Genomic DNA, 25903 nt, shown 5'->3' with positions numbered 1-25903 from the left:
AATAGCCCTTAATGTAAAAAAATTATTTACATGAATTAATATTCTATTTTTCTCTCTGCGGCCGAAACCATTTTATCTCAGATAGACAATGCAACTTTCAATAATAGATTCGGTCGCTGATGAAATATGTTATTTTTCAAAGCAAATGAGGTGACGCGTATTTTTTCATCTCGAAAAGAAAAATTCGCCAAGTTATGAAAATTTTGATTTTTAATGTTGTTTAAAAAAACAGCTTTTTTCTAATTCTTTATAACTTTTGATCTTATATGTACAGTGAGACTCTTTTATAGCGCCGATTTTGGGGCTGACATTGGGTGTAAACTTACTCATTATATCCCAATGCGCTTTTGTTTATTCAAACTTGAGTGCTCGCCTGAGTGACAGCCTCAACAATGCGCACGCCGCGCAGCTCCTCTTACACCTACCTGGGGCGTGGCGTCAATTCTCAGAAGGGCTATAAAAAGGGAGGGTTATTGAAGGGTTTCACTGTACTTAGGTTTTATTTGGAACAACCAATAAAGTTTGTGATCCTTTTTCAAAATACACTGCAGTCCCGCTATAGAAGTCCCGCTATAGTATACACATAAACTGTCATATATACATGACAGAAAAAGTCGCGAAAAAAAACACAAAAGCTTCAACGTAGACAAAGTGAACGAATTAATTCAAAGATTATTGCTACTAATTCTGTAACTCTAAAAATTGAACATTCTCAACTATGTTATAAACTTTGGAAAAGCGTTCCTAGCAGATGTTCCTGCTTATCGGTTGCAGGGAGATGGAGATCGAGGAATACGGCCGAAAGGAAGTGTCCCTGTCTTTGAGGGACATTTTGCCAATAAATCCGAAGAATTACGACAAGCACAGGGCACCAAAGTTCCTGGGACAACCAACTATGGTTTACTTCCACGTCACTGTCCTCAGCATCGACTCAATTAATGAGGAGTCAATGGTAAATAGTTTGCATTTATTACACTAGTCAAAAAACAGGCTTGCCATACATGCGCGATTATTGAATGCTACAATATTTAAAATATTTTACCGTGAAGAACGTAATTACTTCACATTTGTATTTTTAATAATTAAGCACTTTAATTATAAACCGATGGTAGTAGCCTGTTGGTGATTATTGAATCGTAGAGATCTCGATTGCTAAGCACGGGAGAGCCCGGTTAGCGTTCGGATGGGTTGTGACCTCTCGTGATTATTAGCTTCGTATTTTCGCTGCATTTGAATTACTTTCGAACGGGAGATTTGATGCAGAGTATGAATTTAGGCACTTTGATGCTATCGAATGTCTACATCCAAACGCATCTGACGTTGAAATCGTCTAAGGTTCATAGAGAAACATTATTAAAATATATTTCAATATTATGTATATTAATAAGACGAGCAAATTTTGAGAAGCAAATTATTGGTTGAAAGAATGTATTTTTTAAGATTTTTCATAATTTTACGTTTTTAAAGCTATATTGCAAGAAATTTGGATAAAAAGAATATAATGATGAAATTTCTTTCTAAGATAATTTTTGGTAATAATATAAAGAAATTTAAGAAACAAATGCATTAACCAGGCATTTTTCGACAGAAAAATTGTTTTTTTTTTCTATGCAATTTTTTTAATCAGGAAATTTTGCTAATTTAAGAAACTTCATAATCTTTTTATTTATCTCATGATTTTTTTTTAACAAATCAATTATTCGAGCATTTGTCAGAAAAAAAATTCGTTTTTTTCAATGCCAATCCTTTTAGTTGAATACATTGCATATTTTAAAAAAAGTGCATTATGTTGGAATTTTATCTTTTTTCGTTATAAATTGGACTGATTTCGTTGAAAATCTTTTTATTGAAGTCAAAATTGAACTATTTCAATTTAATTGCAAATTTATCTTCTTCTGTTGGAAATTCAAGTATTTGATTGAAATAAATTGCACTTTATTTGAAATTTTTTGTGAAGAAATATTGTTCTTGCTCAAAAATGTATATTTTTAGTTCAAAAATAAAATATTTTCTTGAACAATTTAATCATTTTGTAACAAATATCTGTTTTTTGAATAAATTTCTTTCCATAGCCAAAAATTTAATTGTACCATTTATTATTGTAAATTAATCTTTTTTGTTAAAAATTGAACAATTTTAGTAAAAAAATTTATTACTTTGTTGATGATTCATGTTTTTTGGGTCTAAAAATGATTTATTAAAACTAAAAATTCGTCTTTGAAAATTCGGGTTTTTAATACAAAATTATCTTCTTTGTTAGAAATTTAACTGTTAAATTAAAAATTCAAATGCATTGTTAAAAAATCCGTCTTTTTCGTTAAAAATTTGTCTTTTTATATAGAGAAGTAACTTTTTGGTTGATAATTCATGTTCTTCGTTAACAATTCGAGTAATTCTTTAGTTCAGGCGGAGTAATTCAGCATAATGTTTTTGTAATACAAAGTAATTCTATGCAATACAGAGTTATCTCAGCTTTAAAAATAATTATTTGAAAAGCGACTTAAGATTCTTGAAAAATCAGTGAAATCCCTTAAGTTGTTTTAATGTTATTTGCAATTTTTTTAATTCTGTGAAATAATTTGAAATACTTTGAAAATCCCTTAAATATTTTTAAACACTTTTCAAACAATAAAAATTCTTTGAAGTCCATTAAAACCTTAAAAAAATTTATGTTTTGCGCTGAAATATTCTAAAACCTCACGAAATAACTTAAAAATATGTTAAGTTTTAAAAAATGCCGTGAAATCTTCGTAAATAGATTAAAATTTGTAAACATTTCACGGATTTTTTTGAAATATTTAAAATCACTAGCAATTCTTTTATATCTTTTGAGATCCCTTTAAATCCCATGTCATTTCGAAATATTTCAAAAACGTTGAAATTTGTTAAAACTTTTCAGAAACGCAATGGTATCTTCTAAAATCTTTTTATTTTTTTTTAATGTTTTAAGATATCTTTATATCTGGTGTTCAATCAAAAATTGAATAATTAACTACTAGGTAACAAAGAATTAAAAGCAGTAAATAATTTTTATACTAAATGAAATTAAGTTTTATTCTCTTACCAAAACAGATAATTTATGATTTGTCTTTGGAAAGAAAAAGAAATATTTTTCCACTATAATGGTAGAAAATTAAACTAAAAATTATAAACAAATTAAAAGTTAGCAGCGGATTTCACTCTCAAATTTCAAATGTAATAGATGAAACAATTTCAATTGAATTAAAAGCCAATCTGGTTATTAAAAATGAGTGTGAGATTTCCGAGAAATTTTTTACACCACTTTTTTAGATGATAAAAATTAAACAAAGATAGATTTCCAAAAAGGTTGTTCTACTAGTGACTATTATGCAAAAATAATAAAAAGTGATGACTTTTAGAAGGTGGCCAATTGTGTTTTTCTTACTTCATATGGCTTTCCGAAAAATTCTTTATTAAATGGTCACTCAAATTATTATTATTCTGCAATTTTATATCACTCATGGGTGAAACTTTTTTGCAGACGTATGTAGCAGACATTTTTTTGGCCCAAAGTTGGCGCGACTCTAGATTAAGGTTACCAGAAAATATGTCAGAGGAGTACAGAATATTGGATGTGGATTGGCTGCACAATATTTGGAGGCCTGATTGCTTCTTTAAGAACGCAAAAAAGGTTACCTTCCATGAAATGTCGATACCGAACCACTATCTGTGGCTCTACCACGATAAGACTTTACTTTACATGTCCAAGTAAGTAATCTTTAAGAAACTTTTACTTCCATATTTACATTACAAAGTCCCTTTCTATTACATTATTTCAGGGTAATATTTATGAAAAATTCCAAACATGATATTTCTATAGAATTATCCTTCCCATCACATTTTACAACAAAATGTTCAGACTCAGAATCAAATTACATGAAAAAAAACCTCTATCTTCAGTGGGAGCCGAGTTATGATTCTTTAAAAAGACCACCGACTTTTTTTTAAATGGTTATTTTATTGATGATTTATTGCAGAGTCGCTAATATTGTAAACAAAAACCAGAGATTCTCTGTGATATTATAGAGGCATATATATTGGTATTTACATAGCGAGATAGTTTGGTGATCGAGTGGTGGGCGGCAGTGGTGTAATAGTCGTGCGGTGACCGATGGTGATTTTATGGTTGTGCGGTAGCCATCTGTGATTCAGTGGCCGTGCGGTGGCTGATGGTAATGTTGCGATCATGAGTTGTTCCTATTAATTTTTTCCTAATAGGAAATTTAAAAGATCCCAACCTCCATGGAATACCTTCATCAGGTGAGGGGTGAGAAGAAAATTTCTTGAAGAATACCTTCAAAGAATACCCTGGTGGCTATACCATGGTCAAGTACGTGAGACGACCAAGAAATCCAAAAATGAATAAAGTGAATAAAATTCTAAAGTTTGGATCAGTACTTTAAAAACTGTCGGCTTGAAGAAAATCGATATACTGATTAAATTAGAGATCATTTCCAGTAATGTGATGAGAAGAAAAACAGTGATCTAGCCCTGACAGGGAATGAGTTAGGACCTTCCAAAGTTGATCATTTTGACACAACTGTAACGAAAAATATCACTTTTGTTCAGTTTCTCCAAAACAACTCGTGTTTGAATAAAAAACATTACAACACAAGGAAATTTTCAAGGAGGAAATTTATCATCAATTTAAATTAATCTTCATCGTCTACATTCAATAGGCCATGGTATCATGGCCATGGAACCTTTTCATTCGGAAAAATCTGTCTATACTGAAATATGTACTTGCTAGTGTGCAGTATTTTGGTGGAATATATACTCTATAATTCCTTCAAATTATTTATAGCAAAGGAAAAATAATAAATTGACTGATTTTGCATCGTACATTGATTATTTATAGTAAACGGTATAGAAGGAATTTCTCTCTTATTTTCGGGAACACATCCAGTAGTTTTTGCAAAATATTTTTAAAATATGTCTTGTTCTTAATCGATTCGAGTTATTTTGATTATTATATTATTAATAAAATTATTCAGTTAACTAATTTTTTCTATTTGCCTTATTAAGATTATACTGATATAATTCATTAACTGTTATTATTAATGTTTAAACCATATCTAAATGATTAATTCATAGGTTTTCCTTCATTCGCTGTCAACAACAGATCCTCTAGAGATATGTTTCGTCAAATGTTCACAAAAATGTATACTATGAAAGGTATTATTCAAGCAATTGCTGTACCATTTATTTATTTTGAATGGTCGATTGAAAAAATGTATATTTCTAAATAATTACAGATGCACATATGCCACCAGATTCTCAGATACGGTTTATAATAAATTTCCTGCGCTACAACTTTTTCTGTGGTATTATTAAAGTCGCTTTACGCAGAAATCATAGATTTTTTAGGAACTAAAAACGAGTGATATGTTCCGATAAACAGGTAAAAAAGTGGCCAATTTTTGGAAGGTCATAACAAATAACTTTTTGCAGCTAGATCATTGTATTTTTTAATGATAACTGGAAATGGCTTTTAACCCTCAAAGTGCATACATGGTGAAAATCACGGTAAAGTGCATCATAGGTATTTAACATCCCAACGTATTTAATCATATATTGTTTAACCCCTATTGAATATTTTATCACAATAAAATTATCCGTCATAGTTTAAGGTATCTTTTATGCTTTCAAAAAAGATATTTATTTGCACCCCACAATTTTTTTACCTCCACTTTCAGCAGCTGCTGGTAGCAGATTGACGCTTGACGCAGTATGCTAAGCGACTTTACTTACAGTTAGGGCCGGTTCAACCAACCTCAGTTAAATCATTGGTTAACTGACAGTGGGTTAAATGTAATGCCATAGTTAAGTGTCGATTTTCCTGTCGCGCGTTCCTCCACGTTTTTGGAGGTCCCGGTTATCTAACCAGATAGTCGTTTCGAAATAACTCCTATTTTACTGTGAACCATTCGCGTGATTGGCTACTTGTCGGTCGAATGAAAAGTAAAGCAATATGGCCATGCGCGCCAAATTCAAATAAGGTTCACTCCACGTTCGTGACCACACTAACCTAAATAAAGTGAATTTGTATGTGTTTTTTGTTCGTGTTATACTTCTGTTTTTTTCGTGTTTTCTGTGATAAGACGGAAGAAAATAAAGTGAGATCGCCTAATTTCCTTCCTAATGCTCGTTCGATTTGATTCAGCAGATCTTTTACACAAGCTTTTCTTAAGCGAAATCCCGTTTGCAGCCCCATGCCACTTTTCTGGAGGGCTGTGGAAAATATTTGTCATGAGAGTTGACGGTGGCCGTGTGGCGGCGCCAGCTATGCAGTTGGCCTAGTATTCAAAAATTGCACGGCGAAAGTGTTAAAAAAAATGTTTTTCAATTGAAAATAATTTTCTAATAGTTGTGGGTAAAAGATAATAATTTTTCAGATTTTTTATTACCTTCTGAATAAAAAATAATTAGCGGGAATCGTAAAATTTACTGCTTTCAGACGTCAGTCCCAATGAATTTCTACTAACCACAAAAAATCATTATTCTTGCGCAATCAAATTAAACATATCATTATTTGTTTAATATTTGAATATCCGAAAAGAAAATAGTCTAAATTTTATAACATTTTTTATTATATTATATAATATACATAACATAATACTTATTTCATTTATTAATTTAAATTCATTTTGGATTTTCAAATATTTTAATAAACAAATTATGTGTTTTAATTAACACAATGTGCTTCCTTGTTTAATAATAGCATACGTTATTTCTATTTCAAAAAATGAACCTTGCTAAAATAATTTATAAAATGGAGGAAAATATGCTAATGTTAATTATAACTAATTTTTGAAAAGACCTCGGGGTAAACTTCTGATAAAAATATCTCGGGTTTTCTTTATTTGACAATAACAATTTAGAGTTTAATGTTTTCTTTTTTCTCCGTAGGTAAAAGTTGCAATTCTTATTTAATTCTAATGCTGTATCGCTTATTTTTATTCCTTAAAAGATTTTCTGCAAATCTCATTGGCAGTTTTTTTAAAATTATTTATAAAAACCTATTGTTTACAAAAATTAAGATTTTATAATTCGTAAATTAAATTTTTTATCTAAAAACGTATCGATGCGATTTGCGGAGAATCTTTTCAGGAATAAAATAAGCCCTAAATCATTAGGATTGAATAATAATTGCAACTTTTACCTAAAGTGAGATAGAAAAACATTAAACTGTAAAGACTACTGTTAAATGAACAATAAAAATTGTAAAGTATTTATTTTCAAAGTTCACTTCAAGTTCTTTAAAAAACAGTTATAATTAACAATCAAATATTTTCATCGATTTTATAAATCATTTTTGAAAAACGTTTATTTTTTAGCTTAAAATAACCTTTATTCATTTTCAATTTAAAAACAAGTATAATTAAAATTCCATTTTCCTCTGAAATCTTAGGCTAAATTTCATGAAAATAGTTATGAAGAAAAAAAATTGTTTGTAATGAATTCATTAACATTACTTAAATTTTTGTTGGCTATGTGTAATTTTAGTTCATTTTCTTAAACTTGAAATTTTTTTAAACTACCATTTTTTTAATTCTGCAACATAAAAATCAATTGTCCGAAAATCTTTCAGAAAATAACTTTAAATTTTCGCAATAATCTAAAGAATATTGTTTTACTTTCTAAAAACCTTTCCAACTTCATAAAATCCTTCTCTTTTACAAAATTGTAAAAAATCTACATTTTTCTCCAAATTTTTATGATTATCAAATTTAAAATTTTTTAAAAATATTTTTAATATATCTGAACGTTCTAAATGTCTTTAAATTTTTTTCTAATTTTTCTTAGAATATTTTAAAGACAAACAAATTTGCCTTTAAGACTCCCAGATTATTTTTCGAAATTTTTTTGGAAATACTTTGAAATCTTTTAGAAAAATCATTTGTCATTTTTCTGGGAATCTGAAGAAAAATTTGCATTCTCTTGAAACCTTCCGTAATTTTAATCCAGCTTCCTGTTTCAAAATCTTCAACAATCTACATTGAAAAAATGGCATTTTTCACAAGTTTAAAAATAACTTGGAATTGTTTGAATAGTCGAAAATATTTATTAAGCATAATAGAATTTTTTTGTAATTTTGTTTCAGTTTTCGTTTAAAATCCCTTCTTCAAAATAAAGAAATCATTAAAAATCTTAACAGGAATCTTCGAACAATTTTATTGTTCTCCTGAAACCTTTAAAAATTCTTAAAAGGCTTCTCATTTTTTGTTCTAAAAATCAAAAATGTACATTTCGTTTTAAATTTTTTGGAATTTTCTAAAGATTTTCATTATGTTCGATTCTTTTCAAAACTAACTGAAACTTCTACAAATCAAATAAAAATTAATCCGAAAAAATTGTTTTAAATATTTCAGATTTTTTTCGACATATTTTAAAATGTACAAAACTTAAAATTAACGTTTTAAAATAATATCTGAATAATTTTGAAGTTTCCTAAAGTCTTATTGTCCGTTTAATAGAAAAATTAAAAAAAAAAACATATAAAACTTAAAAATAGAAAGTTATAAAATCTAAAAAAAGGTACTATAAAATTATAAAAAATTTATAAAATTTCATCCACGATAAGCTTGATTCTATTCATTACATTACCGTCATCCAAAACTGTAAAATAATTTATATTTTCATTAAATTATTCTTCAACAGACATAATTAAAACATTTGAAATGAAAATAAACATTTATTAATCATTCTTTCTGTAGATTCGATGAAACAAATTATGGTCAATAATTGAAAACCTGAATGCACTGGTAGACGAGAATTAATCAATGTAAAATGGATAAAATAGCAATGTGGATATTATTTTGAAAACTTGGTTCCTATGTTATGATTCTTTATTTTCAATAAGATCCTTTAATTCATGTTTAATTTAAAAACAATTATAATGAAAATTCCCTTTTTGTCCAAAATCTTAAGCTAAATTTCATGAAAAGAGTTATACCGAAAAGCAATTTTATAAATGAATTCATTAAAATGAATTAAATTTATTTACAATTTATAATTTTAGTTCATTTTTTTAAACTTGAAACTATATTAAGATGTCATTTTCTTATTATTTATTTAATAATGCCCAATATTCATAGTTAATATTAACAATAAAATAATATTTTTTAAAAGAGAAAAACTCTAAAAACATGAAGATATACCTATACACTTTTTAGGTAACACCGTTGCCATAACACTACAGTTTGATATCATTCCTTAAAATAGCATTTTCCATTATTTAATAATATTTAGATCATTTGGGGGTTTGAAAAATTGAATTTTGTTAGCTTTGTCCAGCTCCCGATTACTTTTTTATCCCGATTTACAATCAAAAGAAACACACTTCGCGATTTTTGTTCAAAATTTTAACACTGCGGACAATCGATCTAAAAGTAGTTTTTTCAGTTTTCTTTTGCTTAGAAAATGGAAAATGTCGAAAAGATCACTCAAAAACTCCAAAATTTAACAACGACACTGCGATTTTGAGGTTAAAGGACGATTAAATCGCCCTAACCGACCAATCTTAACCGGTTAGTTTTAACGGTGGTTAATGTGAGTTAACCGGCTGTTAAAAAGTGGTGGAACGCCTAACTACCTTTAACCGAGGATTACATTTTTAACCGAGGTTGGTGGAAGCGGCCCTTAGTGTCTCTAAACAAGGCTAGATGGCGACCATTACTCGATTTTTTTGAATTAAGTATAATTTCTAAGAGTTTGAACATTTCCTGGGTTGTGAGACACCAACAATGCACTTTAAGGGTTACCTAAATTTTATTAAGGTAACCCTTTTAAGGTAAGGTTTTATTAATGTAATGAGGGTAATATATATATATACTTCCTTTTAAATTAATTTTGTTAGAAGGACCCTAACTCGGCAGCTACTGAGGATATAAAATTCTTTCTTTAAATTTTCTGAGAATTTTGTCTAGTTTAATTTCATTTTGGGAAATTTTGCTTTAAAGGTCATGCAAAGTGTCAATTTACGCAAACACGATTTTTGGAACGCTTTTTTCAATATTTAAAAAACTCGTTGTAGTCGTTTCTAGTAAGTAAAAAAACTACTCGATGCCTGGACTATAATTTAAAAACTTGTCCAACTCGCTCGTGAATTTGGATCAAGGGTTCACTTTAAAAGAAACTTTAAATAGAAATATGATGAATCATTTCTAAAAATTGTGTCATCATTTTTTTTCTATGCATGTGGTTTTCAGATTAACTCTAGTTCTCTCCTGCGCAATGAAGTTTGAGTCTTATCCTCATGACACTCAAATTTGCTCAATGATGATAGAAAGTCGTATGTACATTTTTCAATTTTTTCAATTTGTTTTATTTTATACTTCCTTAATGACATTTAATTGACTTTTATCTTTAGTTAGAATAAATTATTATATATCTGGCATTAGAATATATTTAAGCACAAGTATGTTACCCTTGGATTTTTTTATAATATGTAGAAGTCCACATGAGAAGTGCGCTTATGGCTGGATCTAGTTAAATAGATATTCGGGTTTTTTTCCAAGCCAAAATTATTATGCTCGAGTTAAAATTCTGGAAATTTATCAGGCTAGATGATTCTACATGCAACTCCATACCAATCATAAGGACCCTTTTCATGCGGACGCCCACATATCATAAAAATTGTAAATAATTTGTCATTTGACTTATTACAAGGGTATTTATTAAACCTTGTCCTACATTATTTCTCATTATTCACATAACATAATAACTTCCCCTAAATTTGAGCATATGAGTGAAAAAGTGTGAAATTAAATGTTGGAGGTGACACAGCCTGTCGCGCATTAAATAAATGGTATGAAAAAGTTATATGTTGAGTAATTCTCATGTTAAAATATTTGCATTGACAATCTGTTCGTTCGAATATAAAACTAGAAACAATAAAATAATAATTTTAAAATATCTGCATGTAGCGCGGGCACATTCTCATTGCGCTCGGCTTGCATCGCTCGCAAGTTTGAGCGACCGTTGGTTCCGATCTTTTTTGGTTAAAAAACTTTTGTCTTTTTATTCTTTTCATCTCTTTTGTCGTTCTATCAAGAACTAAATAAAAACAAATTTGTAGATCTGTTTAGAGTGTACCATTTTTTGCCATTCATCTTTTGTCATATCATGCATAGTTCTACCGCAAAATGAAATTTTTATTATTTTTTGTGCAATGAAAATTTGAGTTTTTGATTTACCAGAAAAATTCAAAAAGTTTTTATGATAATCTCTTAGGGTGTTCAAAATGCAATATTTCGAATTTGTAAATTCTTTAAAAGTTATCGTGCTAACAAACTAAAAATCTATACACACTAACGAACGGGTAAAAGCATTCTTGAAGACATGTGTTTTGGATATAGGGTATTTTAGCACGTGGAAATTTGGCAAAAACAGGGGGGATCTACAATTTCACATTAATCTATTACTTTCCCTTATAAGACTGTAATACATCATTAATGAGAAGTAAAAATAAGAATTCCCTATTCTGGTAGAAATACTCCTTATTTTAGCTGAAATATGCCCCGTTATTTAATTTTTCCTTGCGCTTTTCTTTGACAAAATATCTTTCTCTGAAATCTTATTTGTACCAACAATTGGTTAACGTAGAATCAGCTTTTACTGTCACTATAGTTATGGTTTTAGCTAGTCTTACTATTAATCAATTCACTTTTATAATATGCCTTAATAATTGCTATTTTACTAATCTGCCCTATTTATAAACAATTCCATTGACTCGGAAATTAGTAAAACGAAATAATTGGTTAAAATGTTAATTATCAGTCGAAATTATGTTATCGTTACGAATTTGGAAGCTATAATTCGGATTAATACCGTCAACTCGAATCAACATAATATTAACTATTAGTTTATATTGTAATTTGTACTATTTTAAGTTATTTGCTGAGAAATAAATTAACTATAATTCAGTATACTGCTTGATTATTAAATTATTTTATTTTCATTTAAGAAGTTTAAATTCGATGAAAATCATATTTAAGATCCTATTTAACTTCCAATAATTAAGTTAATGTATTGAATTCCTGAAAATAAAACCAAAAGTTCAATGAACAAATTGAGACAACCACAATAAAGTAAGTTAAAAAAATCCTGTAAAAATATCTAAACATAAATAAAAACGAGAAAACAAAAAATTAGAAGGCAACCAATCAACTCCTCTTCCATCTGTTTTTGTACTTCTTTCGTCTTTTTTATTTTTATTATGATCAAATCACAATAAAAGAACATAATATAAATATTTACCAAAGTTTCGGTACAAACGTTGGTGAATATTTTTATTATGTTCTTTCATTGTGATTTGATGATAATAAAAAAAAGACTAAAGAAATAATAAAAGAGAATGAAGGAGATTTAATTGCTTGTCTTCTTATTTTTCTTCCCTCCTTTTTATTTTTGTCCAAAGATTTTTTTTTAATTTACAATAGAAGCATTTTATGGTCATTTTCCAAATTTGATCGTTGGATTCTTGGTTTTACTATCAGGTATTCTATACATTAACGAATAATAAGATCAATATCAATGTAGACAATCTTAACCAAAAAAAAATATTTTCACATACTTATTTATCTATTATGAAAATATGAGTAAAGTACGTTCTAATTAAAAATGTAAGACATATTCTGGATCGACATTTCAAGACCGACTATGGACCAAACTTTTGAACCACTTTTTCAAGAAAGATTCTGACTGAAGCATGCGCATTTTCATCTGTCCCTAGTAGATAAAACAGCAATTATTATGTCATAAAATTATACTGTGCAATTGTGAGAAACGAATTTTGCGTAAACCGCTTCAAGGTTATCGTTGAATTTGCTACTGTGTGATACATTTTATGTATAGAAAATAAATATGATTTATTACTCACAGACATTAAAAATATTTTATAGTTAAAGTGGTTCATGTTTGTGTTTAATTTCTAAAATATTCTTGACGATTTTATAAAATTATACTGGGGGAATGATAGGTAAAGAATTTTGCATACAAAATGTCAAGGTTTTTATGATTTTAAAGATGCATTGCATTTTTAAATTGTATAACGTTATACTCCAGATTCTTTTAGAAGTGTGATTCTAATATAGAACCTTTTAGAACTTTGTGACAAAGAGGGAAATGATGGATCAGTAGAAATAATAAGTTTAAATAGAAAGATTTTTGAGAGTCTGAAAACAGTATTCAGGTATTGTAAATTTGTAATTAGTAAAGTTCAAGTTAAAGATTGTGATCCAGAAGCAGTCTTCTAATGTTGATCCAGACTCCATCTAGCATTTTGAATTAGAAGCGGACTTACTCATTGGATACCATGGTTTTTTATCAATAGCTTAAATCTAAGAAAAATAAAGAAATTTTAAAATGTGGCTCATATATACATACTCCATTACATTCTTTTAAGTCCGATTTTCCACGAAGATGGTGCAAGTAAAAGCTTTTGGCAAGTAGAATTGCGATAAGTATAAAATGTACTATGTTATATTTCTTATTTTTCATATATAAATGAGGAAATTTGGTTCTTTAAACCCATATACTGTAAGCTTCTCTTTTAGTCCAATTTCACTCGGGCAATGCTCAGCTCGAAGATTTCAACATGTATCAGAAATTCGAGTAGACAGTTCTTAGCGAAGTCACAAGATAATTGACGGGGGATTTAGTTGACATTCTATTCCTTTAAATCTAATTCTTATGATCGAAATTTCAGTGTCACATACCACGCAAGATTTGGTCTTCATGTGGAACATGACGGATCCTTTGGTGGTCAATCCGGAGATAGAACTGCCACAGCTCGATATAGCCAACAACTATACAACCGACTGCACGATCGAGTATTCGACGGGAAATTTCACCTGCATACAGATCGTTTTTACCCTTCGACGAAGACTGGGATACCATTTATTTCACACTTACATACCCTCGGCTCTCATTGTCGTCATGTCGTGGATCGCCTTCTGGATCAAACCTGAAGCAATTCCAGCCAGAGTAACCTTAGGAGTCACCTCTCTTCTCACACTAGGTAATTTTTTTTATTATTATATTTCCCTAAGATTGACGTTAGCCAAACGCTAATAGGTACTAAAAACAGTAGAAAAGGATTTTAAATATCCATATGAAAAGAATCTGCCATGAATGAGAAAAGAAAAAAAAGAAAAAGAATAGCATCTGGAAACTATTACCTGTAAAAAATAATTTTGAACATTAAAAGTGGAGGATCTCAAATGATTAAAGAGACATCTAACTGAATGACCAATTTGTTCTGAATTATATTAAGATTAATAAATTCAAAATATTGTTAGTCTTTTGAAAGCTAGTTTTCTTCAAATTTCTTTGAATTAAATTTTTGAAGATGACTTTTTAAACCGGTTGTATTTGGTGCTTGTAATTTATATATTCTTCGCCTAAGGAATCATTGGAACAGCACAGTTAGATTTTTCCTATTTTATTTTGTTTCTATTCCATACGAAATCGAAAGAGTACTTCAAAGGTTTTCCGTTATGTTTTTTTTTTTAGTTTTGAGAAGAAGACAGTTGATTCTTTTAGATTATCTGGAATATGGATACTGTTTGTCAATTTGAAGGTGGAATTCAAACCCAATCTTCATATCAATTCACATATTCAAAGAACGTCTTTTTATTTGAAGAAATATGCACATTAGATATATAAAAACTTGATTTTATTATTGAATTGAAAAGAAAATACTTTAAAGGTACTTCATGTAGGTTCCCCTGGATGTTATTTTCTTCTGAAACTCTTTTTTTTAATTATGTAGCTTTCTTTTCCACAAACCTTATATGTGATTTCGAAAAACAAATTACTAGGCAGTCTGATAAGTCCTTGAAAAATGAAACATGGCGACGTTTTTTTGGCCAAAGTCGGTTTTATTTTTCAACATACTCTCCTTTTAGGTCAATACATCGAGTCCAACGATTTTCTAACTTTTTGATACCGTCCGAAAGTACGCGATCGAAAGGTCTCCAAAATAGTCTCAGTTTCAGCTATGAGCTCCTCATTTGAGTAAAAACGCTTACCGGTGAGCCATCTCTTCAGGTTAGGGAACAAGTAATAGTCGCTGGAGGCGAGGTCTGGTGAATACGGTGGCTGAGGAACCAATTCGAAGCCGATTTCATGATATTTTGCTTGTGCAACTAAGCATGAATGAACAGGCGCATTGTGGTGATGATAAAGCGGTTTATTCTTCTTCAAATGCGGTCGTTTTTCGGCGATTTCAATTTTCAATCAGTCCAATAATGATGAATAGTATGCTCCGGTTATCGTTTTACCTTTTTCAAGATAGTCCACGAATATTATGCCATGTGCATCCCAAAATACGGAGGCCATAACCTTTCCGACCCATTGTTGCGTTTTTAGACGCTTCGGAGCACTTTGGCCCGGTGGAACCCACTGTTTTGCCTATTGCGTTGACTCAGGAGTGTAGTAGTGGATCCAGGTTTCATCCATGGTTATCTATCGGCGCAAAAACTCGGTCGGCTTACGCGAAAATAATGCTAAATTCTGCTGGGAACTTGTCACACGAATTCATTTTTGGTCCACTGTGAGCAAACGCGGCACCCATCGCGCGCAGAGCTTCTTCATGACCAAAACTGAATGCACGATAGTGCCCACACGTTCCAATGATATGCCTACAGCACACGGTGATCCTGAAGCAAGTTTAGGTTGAACAAAAATGTCATCCAAAACGAAGAACGCCACTGTTTTCTACAGTTTTCAAGCTTTCTAAAACGCTTTTGCACGAAATCGGAGCTGCTCGTTTGTCGAAATGGCGCCGGAAAATAGTTTTTACATTTTTTAATACCAATAATAAAAATACGTATTTAGCAAATTTATCGTAGTCGGTTGGATTTGATTTATATTATTATTATTGATAAAATTTAATACAATTATAAGATTTTCTCGTTCTAATTGAACTTTTACAATAATTTTTCGGTTCTAAGCTGATTTATACAGCAGTTTTTTTATTTTTTTTTATGTTGAATTATGCACAAATAAACTTTTATCAATGTTTCTTTCTTGACTGCGGGTAAAATATGTTTGGGTTTTCCTTTTTCCATTGCTCTTATGTATTACTAAAAGACCCATCAGAGTGTCGAGTGCAGTGGTTCTTAAGGCGCGTGCATTTATAGAAGGAAAAAGCCAGCCATAGCCGCTATATAAATCAGCTTAGAACCGAAAAATGATTGTAAATGTTCAATTAGAACGAGAAAATCTTATAATTGTATTAAATTTTATCAATAATAATAATATAAATCAAATCCAACCGACTACGATAAATTTGGTAAATACGTATTTTTATTATTGGTATTAAAAAATGTAAAAACTATTTTCCGGCGCTATTTCGACAAACGAGCAGCTCCGATTTCGTGCAAAAGCGTTTTAGAAAGCTTGAAAACTGTAGAAAACAGTGGCGTTCTCCGTTTTGGATGACATTTTTGTTCAACCTAAACTTGCTTCAGGATCACCGTGAGCATTAGCTACCTCTGTCAATGTTACTTTGGGATCATTCAACATCATATCATGGATTTTTTCGACATTTTCTGGTGTAGTGACCTCTTTTGGGCGCCCAGATCGTTCAGCATCAACTGTGCTCGTACGGCCACAACGAAACTCGGTAAACCACTTATGAATCGTTCCAATCGACGGTGCAGAGTGCGGGTAATACTTATCCAGCTTGGCCTTGGTCTCGGATATCGTTTTCTTGCGAAGATAGTAGTATTTGATCAAAACTCGAAACTCAGATTTTTCCATATTAAAAAAAACTCGGAGGTTTGTCGCTACTCAGTGCTGTAACTTGTAAATGCGCAGACATAAATGGCTGAAGTTTTGACAGGCGAAATTTGAAGGATCAAGCTCGACGAAAATGGTTCACATTAGTGAATACTAATGCCATCTCTTAGAATTTTCAGGTACTTATCAGACTGACTAGTAATATTGCAAATCTCAAATCTCAAATTGCTTATAAATTTAAATAGAATACAACGAGATAAAAGTTCATCTCGTACGGTTGTGCCCTACTACTATCGATGATGTTAAGCCATAGATGAAAAATTTATCATTTTTGAAAAACTTGAATTATTTAAATTTTTGTGTATGCTTATTAACTATATTTATATTGAAATTATATATGAATCCTTTAGTTTAATAATCCAGAAGTCTTTAAGTCCTTGAGTCTAAATTCAGTATTATCTTAACTTCTCCTTTTTGTTGCATTGCACGCTAAATATACACTACAAGAACTAAAACGCACAACATTTCATGTTAAATAAAAAAAATGTTTCATCTTGACTAGTTTAGAAGATTTAGCATCCAGAAAGACGCTTTAGCTGTTATCAGTCTGAAATCATTGTGTATTCTTTGATTATTTTTTGCATGTTTCATTAGACATTGTTTTTTTTGGAAATCACTTATATAGTGTTAGGTCTGTACAGGGAAATATTTAAGATATGACATTCAGTACTTTAGTTTTTTCGAGAAATTGTATCTGCATTTATTCCTACAAGCTCATTTTCCATGTGAAATGCAATACATAAAAGTAATTTGCGAACTACTTAATTTCTAATAAAATTCAATAGAAATGTGAATTTAAGAACTATTCAAGTTAATAGTACTGTTTAAGATTAAATCCAAATACTTGCACCGGTAAATATTGAATTTCTAATGATTTCTATAAAAAATATTTAATGACATGACAGAAAAAAAAATAAAAATGAAGATTTCTTTAAACGCTGCTCAACGATTTTTTATATTTACGGCTTAAAATCATTGGGAAAAATCCGTAAAACATATCCACGAAAAAATAGAATGGGCAAGACATTTTTAGTTCAAATTTGTTTAAGCTAGCTGTGATGCGCTAAAAAATGAGAATTGAAAAAATATAATAAATATTAATAAATATCAAAGACAAGAGTGAACGTTTTTTAAATTTGAAAAATTAATAAATTGACTTGAAAAAGTTTAAATTATCAAAAATAATTACAATAAAAAAGTATAGATTTCAGCAATCTTATTATCAAATATCTAATATTATATCTAAACATAACATTCGAAGCACCTATGATTGTTCTTAATCAATACTTATAAGGATAACACAATAACAAGAACAATAGTAATAATGCAGGCTACCCAAATGCTTTTTTATCTCTTAAAACACTATTTTGTTAATCAAACTAAATAAAACACATGAAAATAATTTACTGAAATAGCTTATTTGATTTAAAAAACATACTTCTATTTATAAACTTTGTACTATTCGCTTATCATTCATTTGTAAGAAAACATAGTAAGAAAATAAAACTTAATGATTTTTTTACAGCAACTCAAAATACCCAATCCCAGCAATCACTGCCTCCAGTTTCATATGTGAAGGCGATTGACATTTGGATGTCATCCTGCAGCGTTTTTGTTTTTCTATCACTTATGGAATTCGCTGTGGTGAATAATTACATGGGACCTGTTGCTACAAAAGCGATGAAAGGATATTCAGATGAGGACTTAAGAGAAGCCATTGATGAATTTAAGGTTTATTTGTACAATTTTTGTATTTTCCACATAGACTATTTGATAGAATTATTGCCCAACTCCCTATAATTTGCCACCTCGTTTACATTTTTTTACTTCAAAAATAGACAAAAAAAATTAATAATAAAAATATAATGCTGATAATCCTTACCATAAATAAAGAGAAAACATAATTATTGGTAACATTATTTAAAAAGAATTATTAATATCTTTGCAAAATATGGTTTAAAATTTCCTAGTCTTCAGAAAGACTATGTACATAATTGTTTGTCACTGCATATCAGGCATAACGAACGGAAGTAATGTCAAAAAACAATTTTCGACCACGGTCAATCATTATGTAATTTAGAGGCCAGTAACTATGGTTCACCACATTGTGTCAGTCACTTCGATTTTTGACGTTATTTTTTTATTTCTTTGAATACCGTTGGGGCAAGTTACTAATGTTTTTCAAAAAGCAGGACTCTAAATGGCTTATTTATTATAAATAAGTGTTGAAACTAATGGGAGATAGTAATCGCGTATGATGAAAGGTCCAAAGAAACATATACTTTATGTGAAAATAAATATGTAAACTGTATATTTAGATGTACAAAAGAACTGTGACTAAATACTGGAAACTTTAGAGTGGAATTGAAAACTTTAACATTACTGAATACCTTAGTGTCTTTACCTCTGCGTGTTACCGACGATTAGTCACGACAGAACTGATTTTTATATTAGCCCTCAGGCACTTTTTGCCTATGGGCTAGAGAAGAGGACACGAAACTCTCTTCTATTCACTCACTTTTGGCACTTTTGGATATCGCTAGAATCATTGCAATTCCAACACTCCCCTCAATGACATAATCGCGATATACACACAACTTTTGATTCGTTGACACTTCACAAAAAACGACTCAAATTACAAAAAGAAGTTTAAAAAAATATAATTTTTATCTGTACACAGAAGTGTCATTTAATTAATTCAGATCCTTTATATTTAAAAACTTAAATTGTCTGAAGTCGTTAAACTCAAACTTAAACATTCCCTTTCTGCCTGAAAATTCCTGGATATTTCGGTCATTCGGCCCCGATCGTTTGGTGCTGGCTTTAAGTTAGAGGGCAACTCTGCCATGCCGCCCCCCTGGTCTGGGTACTCTATAGAAATTTTCTGCTGATTTGGATGAATCCATGTATCTCTCTGGTGGTGTTCCGTTATTGCATGTTTCACATGTTCTAAGTGATCTAAACTCTGCATTTCCTTCCATTTCTCCTTCAATGTCTTCATCTACCGGTACACAAGAACTGGAATGCTTCCCTGAATCCTTCTTACTGTTCGCGTTTCCTGTTTTTTTGATGCTGTTCAATAGATTCGAAACCTATCTCTACATATACGAATTTTCTTGAAACAGGCCCTTTAACTACTGTCCCGGCATGTTTTGTATCCGCAGGTACTCGATGCCTAGGCTGTATGCTCCCCGCCCGTTCCTCGTGCTCGCCACACCTACCCTTTGATTTATTTATTGCCCCCACCGTGTTCACCAGTTTTAATTCATAGCGTTGGGATGGTGCTAAAACGGCGGTCGCTTTTACTTTTCCGTCCTTATGGCTAAAGACGTTACAATTATTGCCCTTAAACTGTACACTAGAACCTTTCCCGGCTAATTTCTTTGGGACAATAAACTAGAGCTTAGTATTGGTACGTACAGCACGTTTCTCACCTTCACGGACACTTCCTGTCCTTCAACTATAAACTTTATGGTTCCTAATCCGACCCCCTGAATTTCAGCAAATTCTTCGTCATCTGCAAAACGAACTGTTCCTTACCTTCCTGAGTCGATTTCCTAAAAAAAATCCTTATTGTTGGCCATGTGGCTTGTTGCTCCTAAATCCATGATCCAAACCTTCCTTCCTTATTTAGCCATTACTTTCCTAGCTTTTGAACAAACGTCGTCCGAAGATTTCGACTCCTTAAATTCTCTGGTTGTAAAAGCTAGTTTCTAACACTGTCTGACTGTACTCGCTTTCTCCTGCTTTTACCTTCAGGCTTGATATTTTTCACAATCCCTTTTATAATGCCCTGTCTTCTTGCAGGAAAAGCATTCCTTCTGTGAATTTGTGCGCGCTTGAGCTTTCATCGCCGCTTCACCTTGATAGTCGGTCATGTCGTAGATAGCCAGTTTATTTTTGCGCCTCCTGTACTCGTCGATCAACTTGCTTTTGACCAAAGATGTCGTAAGACCTTCAGTTCAACTTTCCAAGGTGGTAAACAAAGTATCATATGATTCTGGCAAGCTCTCCAACAACATAGCCGCTGCAAATTTATCCCTGATTTCTTCTCCAAGAAGTTTAATTTGATTAAAGGTGTCCTGTATTTTGTTTACATGTTCCTCCATGTCGCCGTTTTCAGCTAAACGCATTGTCCATAAAATCCTGTATAAATGGACTATACTGGCTTCTGAAGATTTCTGATGTTAGTCTTCCAACGATTTCCAGGCTTCTTGTGCAATCTTGCCGTTCGTAATGTGCACTAATTGGTTATCGTCCACGAGAAAATAAATCGTAGAAAACCCTTGATCGTCTTTTTCTTTCGAAGCCTCATCCCGAACTGCTGGCGCTTCCTTATCCACCACTCTCCACACTTTGATGTTCATAAGCAAATGCTTTACTATGTGTTTCCATGCCGCATAATTATTATTATTAAGTTTTTCAATTTGAAAACTGGGACGAAATGCTTGCGCCATTTTTTAGTTTTTCTTTTAACACTGTAACACTGTTCACAACTGTCACTTTAATCTCACTGAAATGTCACTTTAATGTCACTCCATCCTTACTGTATTGTCACTAAAAAAAACTAAATATTCACTGCACTTCTTTCTTATTACTTTTATATCTCTGGGCGCATAACCTGTTGGAACTAGTGGGAGATAGTAACCGCGTATTATAAAAGGTCAAAAGAAACAAACACTTTATGTGAAAATAAATATGTAAACTGTATATTTAGATGTACAAAAGAACTGTAACTAAATACTGGAAACTTTAGAGTGAAATTGAAAACTTTAACTTAACTGAATACCTTAGTGTCTTTACCTCTGCGTGTTACCCGACGGTTAGTCACGTCAGAACTGATTTCTATATTAACCCATAGGCCCTTTTTGCCTATGGGCTAAAGAAGAGGGCACGAGACTCTCTTCTATTTACTCACTCTTGGCGCTTTTAGATATCACCAGAATCGTTGTAATTCCAACAATATGTGGTTCGGACATAAAGTGATACACATACATACTCGGTACAGAGGTAAAAGATGCATTATGATTGACTTTGTCGTACAAGAGACTGAGAGGACGAGTGAGGAACAGAAGAGTACTAAGAAGTCTTGAATGTAGAATAGATCACTAGTATTAATATATTCACCTCTTAATATCAAAAAGAACCTAGATCAAGGATGGAGGAGAAAGAAAACTAAAAAGACAAAACAAAATTGAATGAAAATAGAGAATCTGAAGAAACCGGAAGTGCGAATGAAAATTCAGAATAAGATAAACGAAGTCACATTTAGGAACATTTCAGACACGCTAATATGCAATAAAAATATAAAGAGCGCATGGGCAGTTTTTCAGGATATCATTATCAGGATTGCGTCTGGAGTGTGTGGTAACGATGGTTGCAGGAAGATTAACTGGTGATGCTTAGTGGCACGGATTATCACATCTTAGTATTAATAATAAATGTAGTTCAAGAATTAAAGATAAAGAAAACTAAAAACGCAAAGTAGACACGAATAAATATAGAGAATGTGTAGAAAAAAGAAGTGCGAATCGCATTTCACAATAAAATAAACAAATACATAGATAGGACTATTTGGGATGTAGATTTGCATCTGCAGTGTGGGGTACTGTGGGTACTGTGGTTGTAGAAAGAATGACTAATTGGTGCTTGATGGAAGGGATCATTACCTATTTGTTTAAGAAATAAACTTAAGTCCAGGCTGGATGAGGAAGAGAAAGAAAAAGAAGAAACAAACTTAAATAAAAACAGATAATTTGCAGAAACCGAAAGTGCGAATAGAATATTGGGATAAGATAAACAAAGGCATAGAAAAGAATACCTAAGGCACGCTAATATGCATTAAAATATAGGGAGCGCATAGACAGTGTTTCAGGAAATCATTGGCAGGATTACGCCTGAAGTGTGTGTTACTGCGGTTGTAGGAAGAATCACTGGTGATGCTTGGTGGAACGATGACATCCGCGCAGCTGTTAAGGAGTAGGATTACGCGTATTTAAGGAAATAAAATATTACAGGTCTTAGAAATGACAAGAGAAATATGTTAGATGGTTGTTACAGGGGTATAGACAGAAGAGTAAAAATAGTATTTAAAGAAAGCAAGGATAAAACCAAAGCTAAAGAAGTTAAGAGAATGTAAAATAATTCTGAAGAAAGCAAGGAATTATTTTGGAAATGGGCCAACAAAAATAGAAAACGAAGTAGTAGTGCAGAGTTAGCCGCAATAAGGATTCCAAGTGTGAAATATCTGTATTTATATTAATAGAAGAAAAGTATCTAGGGCTAAATAGCTCTCTAAGGAACAGGATCATGCGAATTTATTACAGATATATGCAGGCACTGATTTCGAAAATGCTTGATTAATCTTATAATTTAATCTCTAAACTAAATAAAATAAATGAACAGAGTCAACCTCAGAATACGTGTCAAATTAGATTTGAGAATATAAAAAAGTTAATGAAAACAGAAGAAAGGTGTATTTCGAATATCATATAGTACTTTACTCTATCACCAGGCACCTCTAAATATAAATGACATTTGAAGCTGACGCGATCTGTGAGAAGGAATCTTAAGGATTTTATGTCTTTTACGAAGTTTAAACTGCGATGAAAGGTTTTTTTCTACAAATCAAAGGTGAACAAATTGTAGAGAAGGGGTGCCAGAATGGAGAATGCGAGATCGATTATTAAAATAGGATTTAAAATACTTGATGGCAGAGTTTGACACGCTAAAAGATCCTAACTTTTGTAGAAGTAATTTATAGTCAACTATATAAAAAGCCTTCAAAAAATGGAAACAGAACAATAACCCTGATCTCCTTATTATCCATTGCTTATTTAGGATCCGTCGTTACTTAAAGAGAAACAGCAAGAGTGATATGTTTCGCCCGAAAACATGATTGCATTGGGTAAATGGCCTAAGATATTTCGAAAAGTTTATAAAAGTTGCAGGTTTACAATTTTTTGACGTGGTTTAAAAAGTTTACATAAAATAGAAATTGGGCGGAAATTTTTTGGGAAAGTAAATTTAGAAATGTTAGTAATTGGGCAAATAACACTTTTCCACCAGATATCTGGCGAGGTACCGAAATAAAAGGAAGCATGACCAATATACAATAGAATAAGAAAGATGATTGGAAGGACAAGCTTCATCATTTTTATTGTTATTCCATTAGTTCCCATGGCATTCGGTTTGATGTGAAGTGTTTTCTTCCAAATGTGATGATAATTCTGGAACTAGGAATGTAAAAATGGCATTAAAAGGTTATCAGGCGGAAAATTACTATCTGTATAACGCATCTCTAGTCTTAGTTTGAACTTGGTTCCTGATTTTCAAATATTAAGATAGTGTTCTACTGATTTTTGTTCTTTTTGCAAGTCAGCATTTATCATCACGTTCCCCTCATTAGATTTTTAATTTCGCGATTGATGCAGGGCAACTTTTTTAAGTTGTTAGGAACGTACAGCAAAGAAAATTAAGTCGTGGTTAGGGGGGAAATGTATTGTATGTTATTCGTAGGAAATAACCTTATCAATTTTCTCTACAATCAATAAGTCAATACGCGTACTGGAACGATCATTATGGTCGGTAAAATCATTAGGTACATACAATCGGGACTCCTGAAGAGTATACCAAAGATATTGGATATTTAGAATGATTGGAAGTGAAGTTAAAGCAAGTGTTAAAATCTCCAGTAAAAATAATGTTGCAATGGGAGGTTCATAAACTACTATTAATAAAACACTATCAGAAGTTGGCTTAACCTCAACAAAGAGAAATTCCGTCCGGGCATAGGAGCTACTGGACTCACACCGACTAGAGTCCTACTCAGAATATCAGGAAAAAAATTAAAGATTGCACCAGCCCTTCTCTCGTCTTAGCCTCTTCGAAAAGGTGAATTATTGTCAATTACAAAAAGGTTAGTGGGTATATATGATCGAAATATGTTCTGAAGAAATTCTTGAATTCTTGAACATGTGCCAAGAGAGATTGGGCGTTCACGTGGCAAACGCTTATGGTATCCATAACTATATTAGGAGAAACATTGTATAAATAAACAATTCCAAAATAGCAAGATCTCATAGCGAAGTAAAAATTGACTTAGACACAGAGCCATTATCAGCAATCTCTCAACTAAGAAATAACAATTCAAATTAGAAAATCGGTAATGAATACAAGCAAGAAATATGCCAGAGTGATAATAGATAATTTCAAAGACAATGGCGTAGATGTCTAGACAAATTCTCAACAAAAGTGGACATAATTTCGTAAATAGAGACTTTCTAGAAATTATTTAAAACTTAAGCCATGGAGCATAAGAAATGCGACATATAAGACAGTACGTTAGAAAATCCCATTGCATCCCATTGCGTGGACCAATAAATAATTTCAAATCCACTACACATCAAAAAAAATTTCTTAATATTAAAATGTTTTTATTGTTTATCCACAGACACCAATGAGGGCAGATTCTGAAAGAAGCAGAAGTCCAATTCGACCTCCCACAGTTCAATACGACACTTGCTGTCAAGGTAGAGCGACAGCAATCTACATCGACAAATTCTCCCGATTCTTTTTTCCGTTTTCATTCTTTATCCTCAATATTCTGTACTGGACCACTTTCCTGTAATGAAAAATTGTATTAAAAATGTACAAGCACATTTTTTAATAGTCCTCGATAGTCCTCTGCGTCAATCTGTGTCAAATATAGATAAATATCACATTATTCTCGAATAATGTGTATCTTTAATTAAAAAATTTGTTGGTCGATATTATAGTACGATGTATAATGGTGTAAGCTAATAAATATTATTATTTGTTTCTTAATAAAATTAAAGTCTTAAAAACCAGACTATAATGAATCACGTTTCAATCATACAGTAGGTCATGAAATATATCATCAGACCGTCATATACTGCAGTAAATATTTTTGTAAACCAAAAATTGGTACCACGCTGATTTGGTGAGTTTCGGGCAAAAATATGTCAATATGCATATGAACTTCAAACTGAAATAAATTTTTTTTAAATATAGACCTATCTGGTCTCTATTAACTCTTGCTAGTTTTGATAAA

General features: G+C 31.3%; 1 protein-coding gene across 3 annotated transcripts in view; it reads left to right on the top strand.

Annotated features, from left to right (window-relative positions):
• Nucleotides 1-25613, top strand: part of LOC117172029 (glycine receptor subunit alpha-4-like) — a 37385-nt gene extending 11772 nt beyond the window's left edge. For all 3 annotated transcript variants that reach the window (XM_033359758.1, XM_033359759.1, XM_033359757.1), the window contains 6 exons: nucleotides 775-952; nucleotides 3503-3729; nucleotides 10233-10315; nucleotides 13733-14044; nucleotides 18356-18561; nucleotides 25283-25613. In XM_033359758.1, the coding sequence (XP_033215649.1) occupies nucleotides 775-952; nucleotides 3503-3729; nucleotides 10233-10315; nucleotides 13733-14044; nucleotides 18356-18561; nucleotides 25283-25459 (1183 nt within the window). In that variant the 3' untranslated portion in view covers nucleotides 25460-25613. The remainder of the gene's footprint in view (nucleotides 1-774; nucleotides 953-3502; nucleotides 3730-10232; nucleotides 10316-13732; nucleotides 14045-18355; nucleotides 18562-25282) is intronic.
• Nucleotides 25614-25903: the final 290 nt, after the last annotated feature.

Source organism: Belonocnema kinseyi, chromosome 4, assembly GCF_010883055.1.
Source record: "Belonocnema kinseyi isolate 2016_QV_RU_SX_M_011 chromosome 4, B_treatae_v1, whole genome shotgun sequence".
NCBI classification, from domain to species: domain Eukaryota; kingdom Metazoa; phylum Arthropoda; class Insecta; order Hymenoptera; family Cynipidae; genus Belonocnema; species Belonocnema kinseyi.
This window is presented reverse-complemented; position numbering and strand designations above follow the sequence as displayed.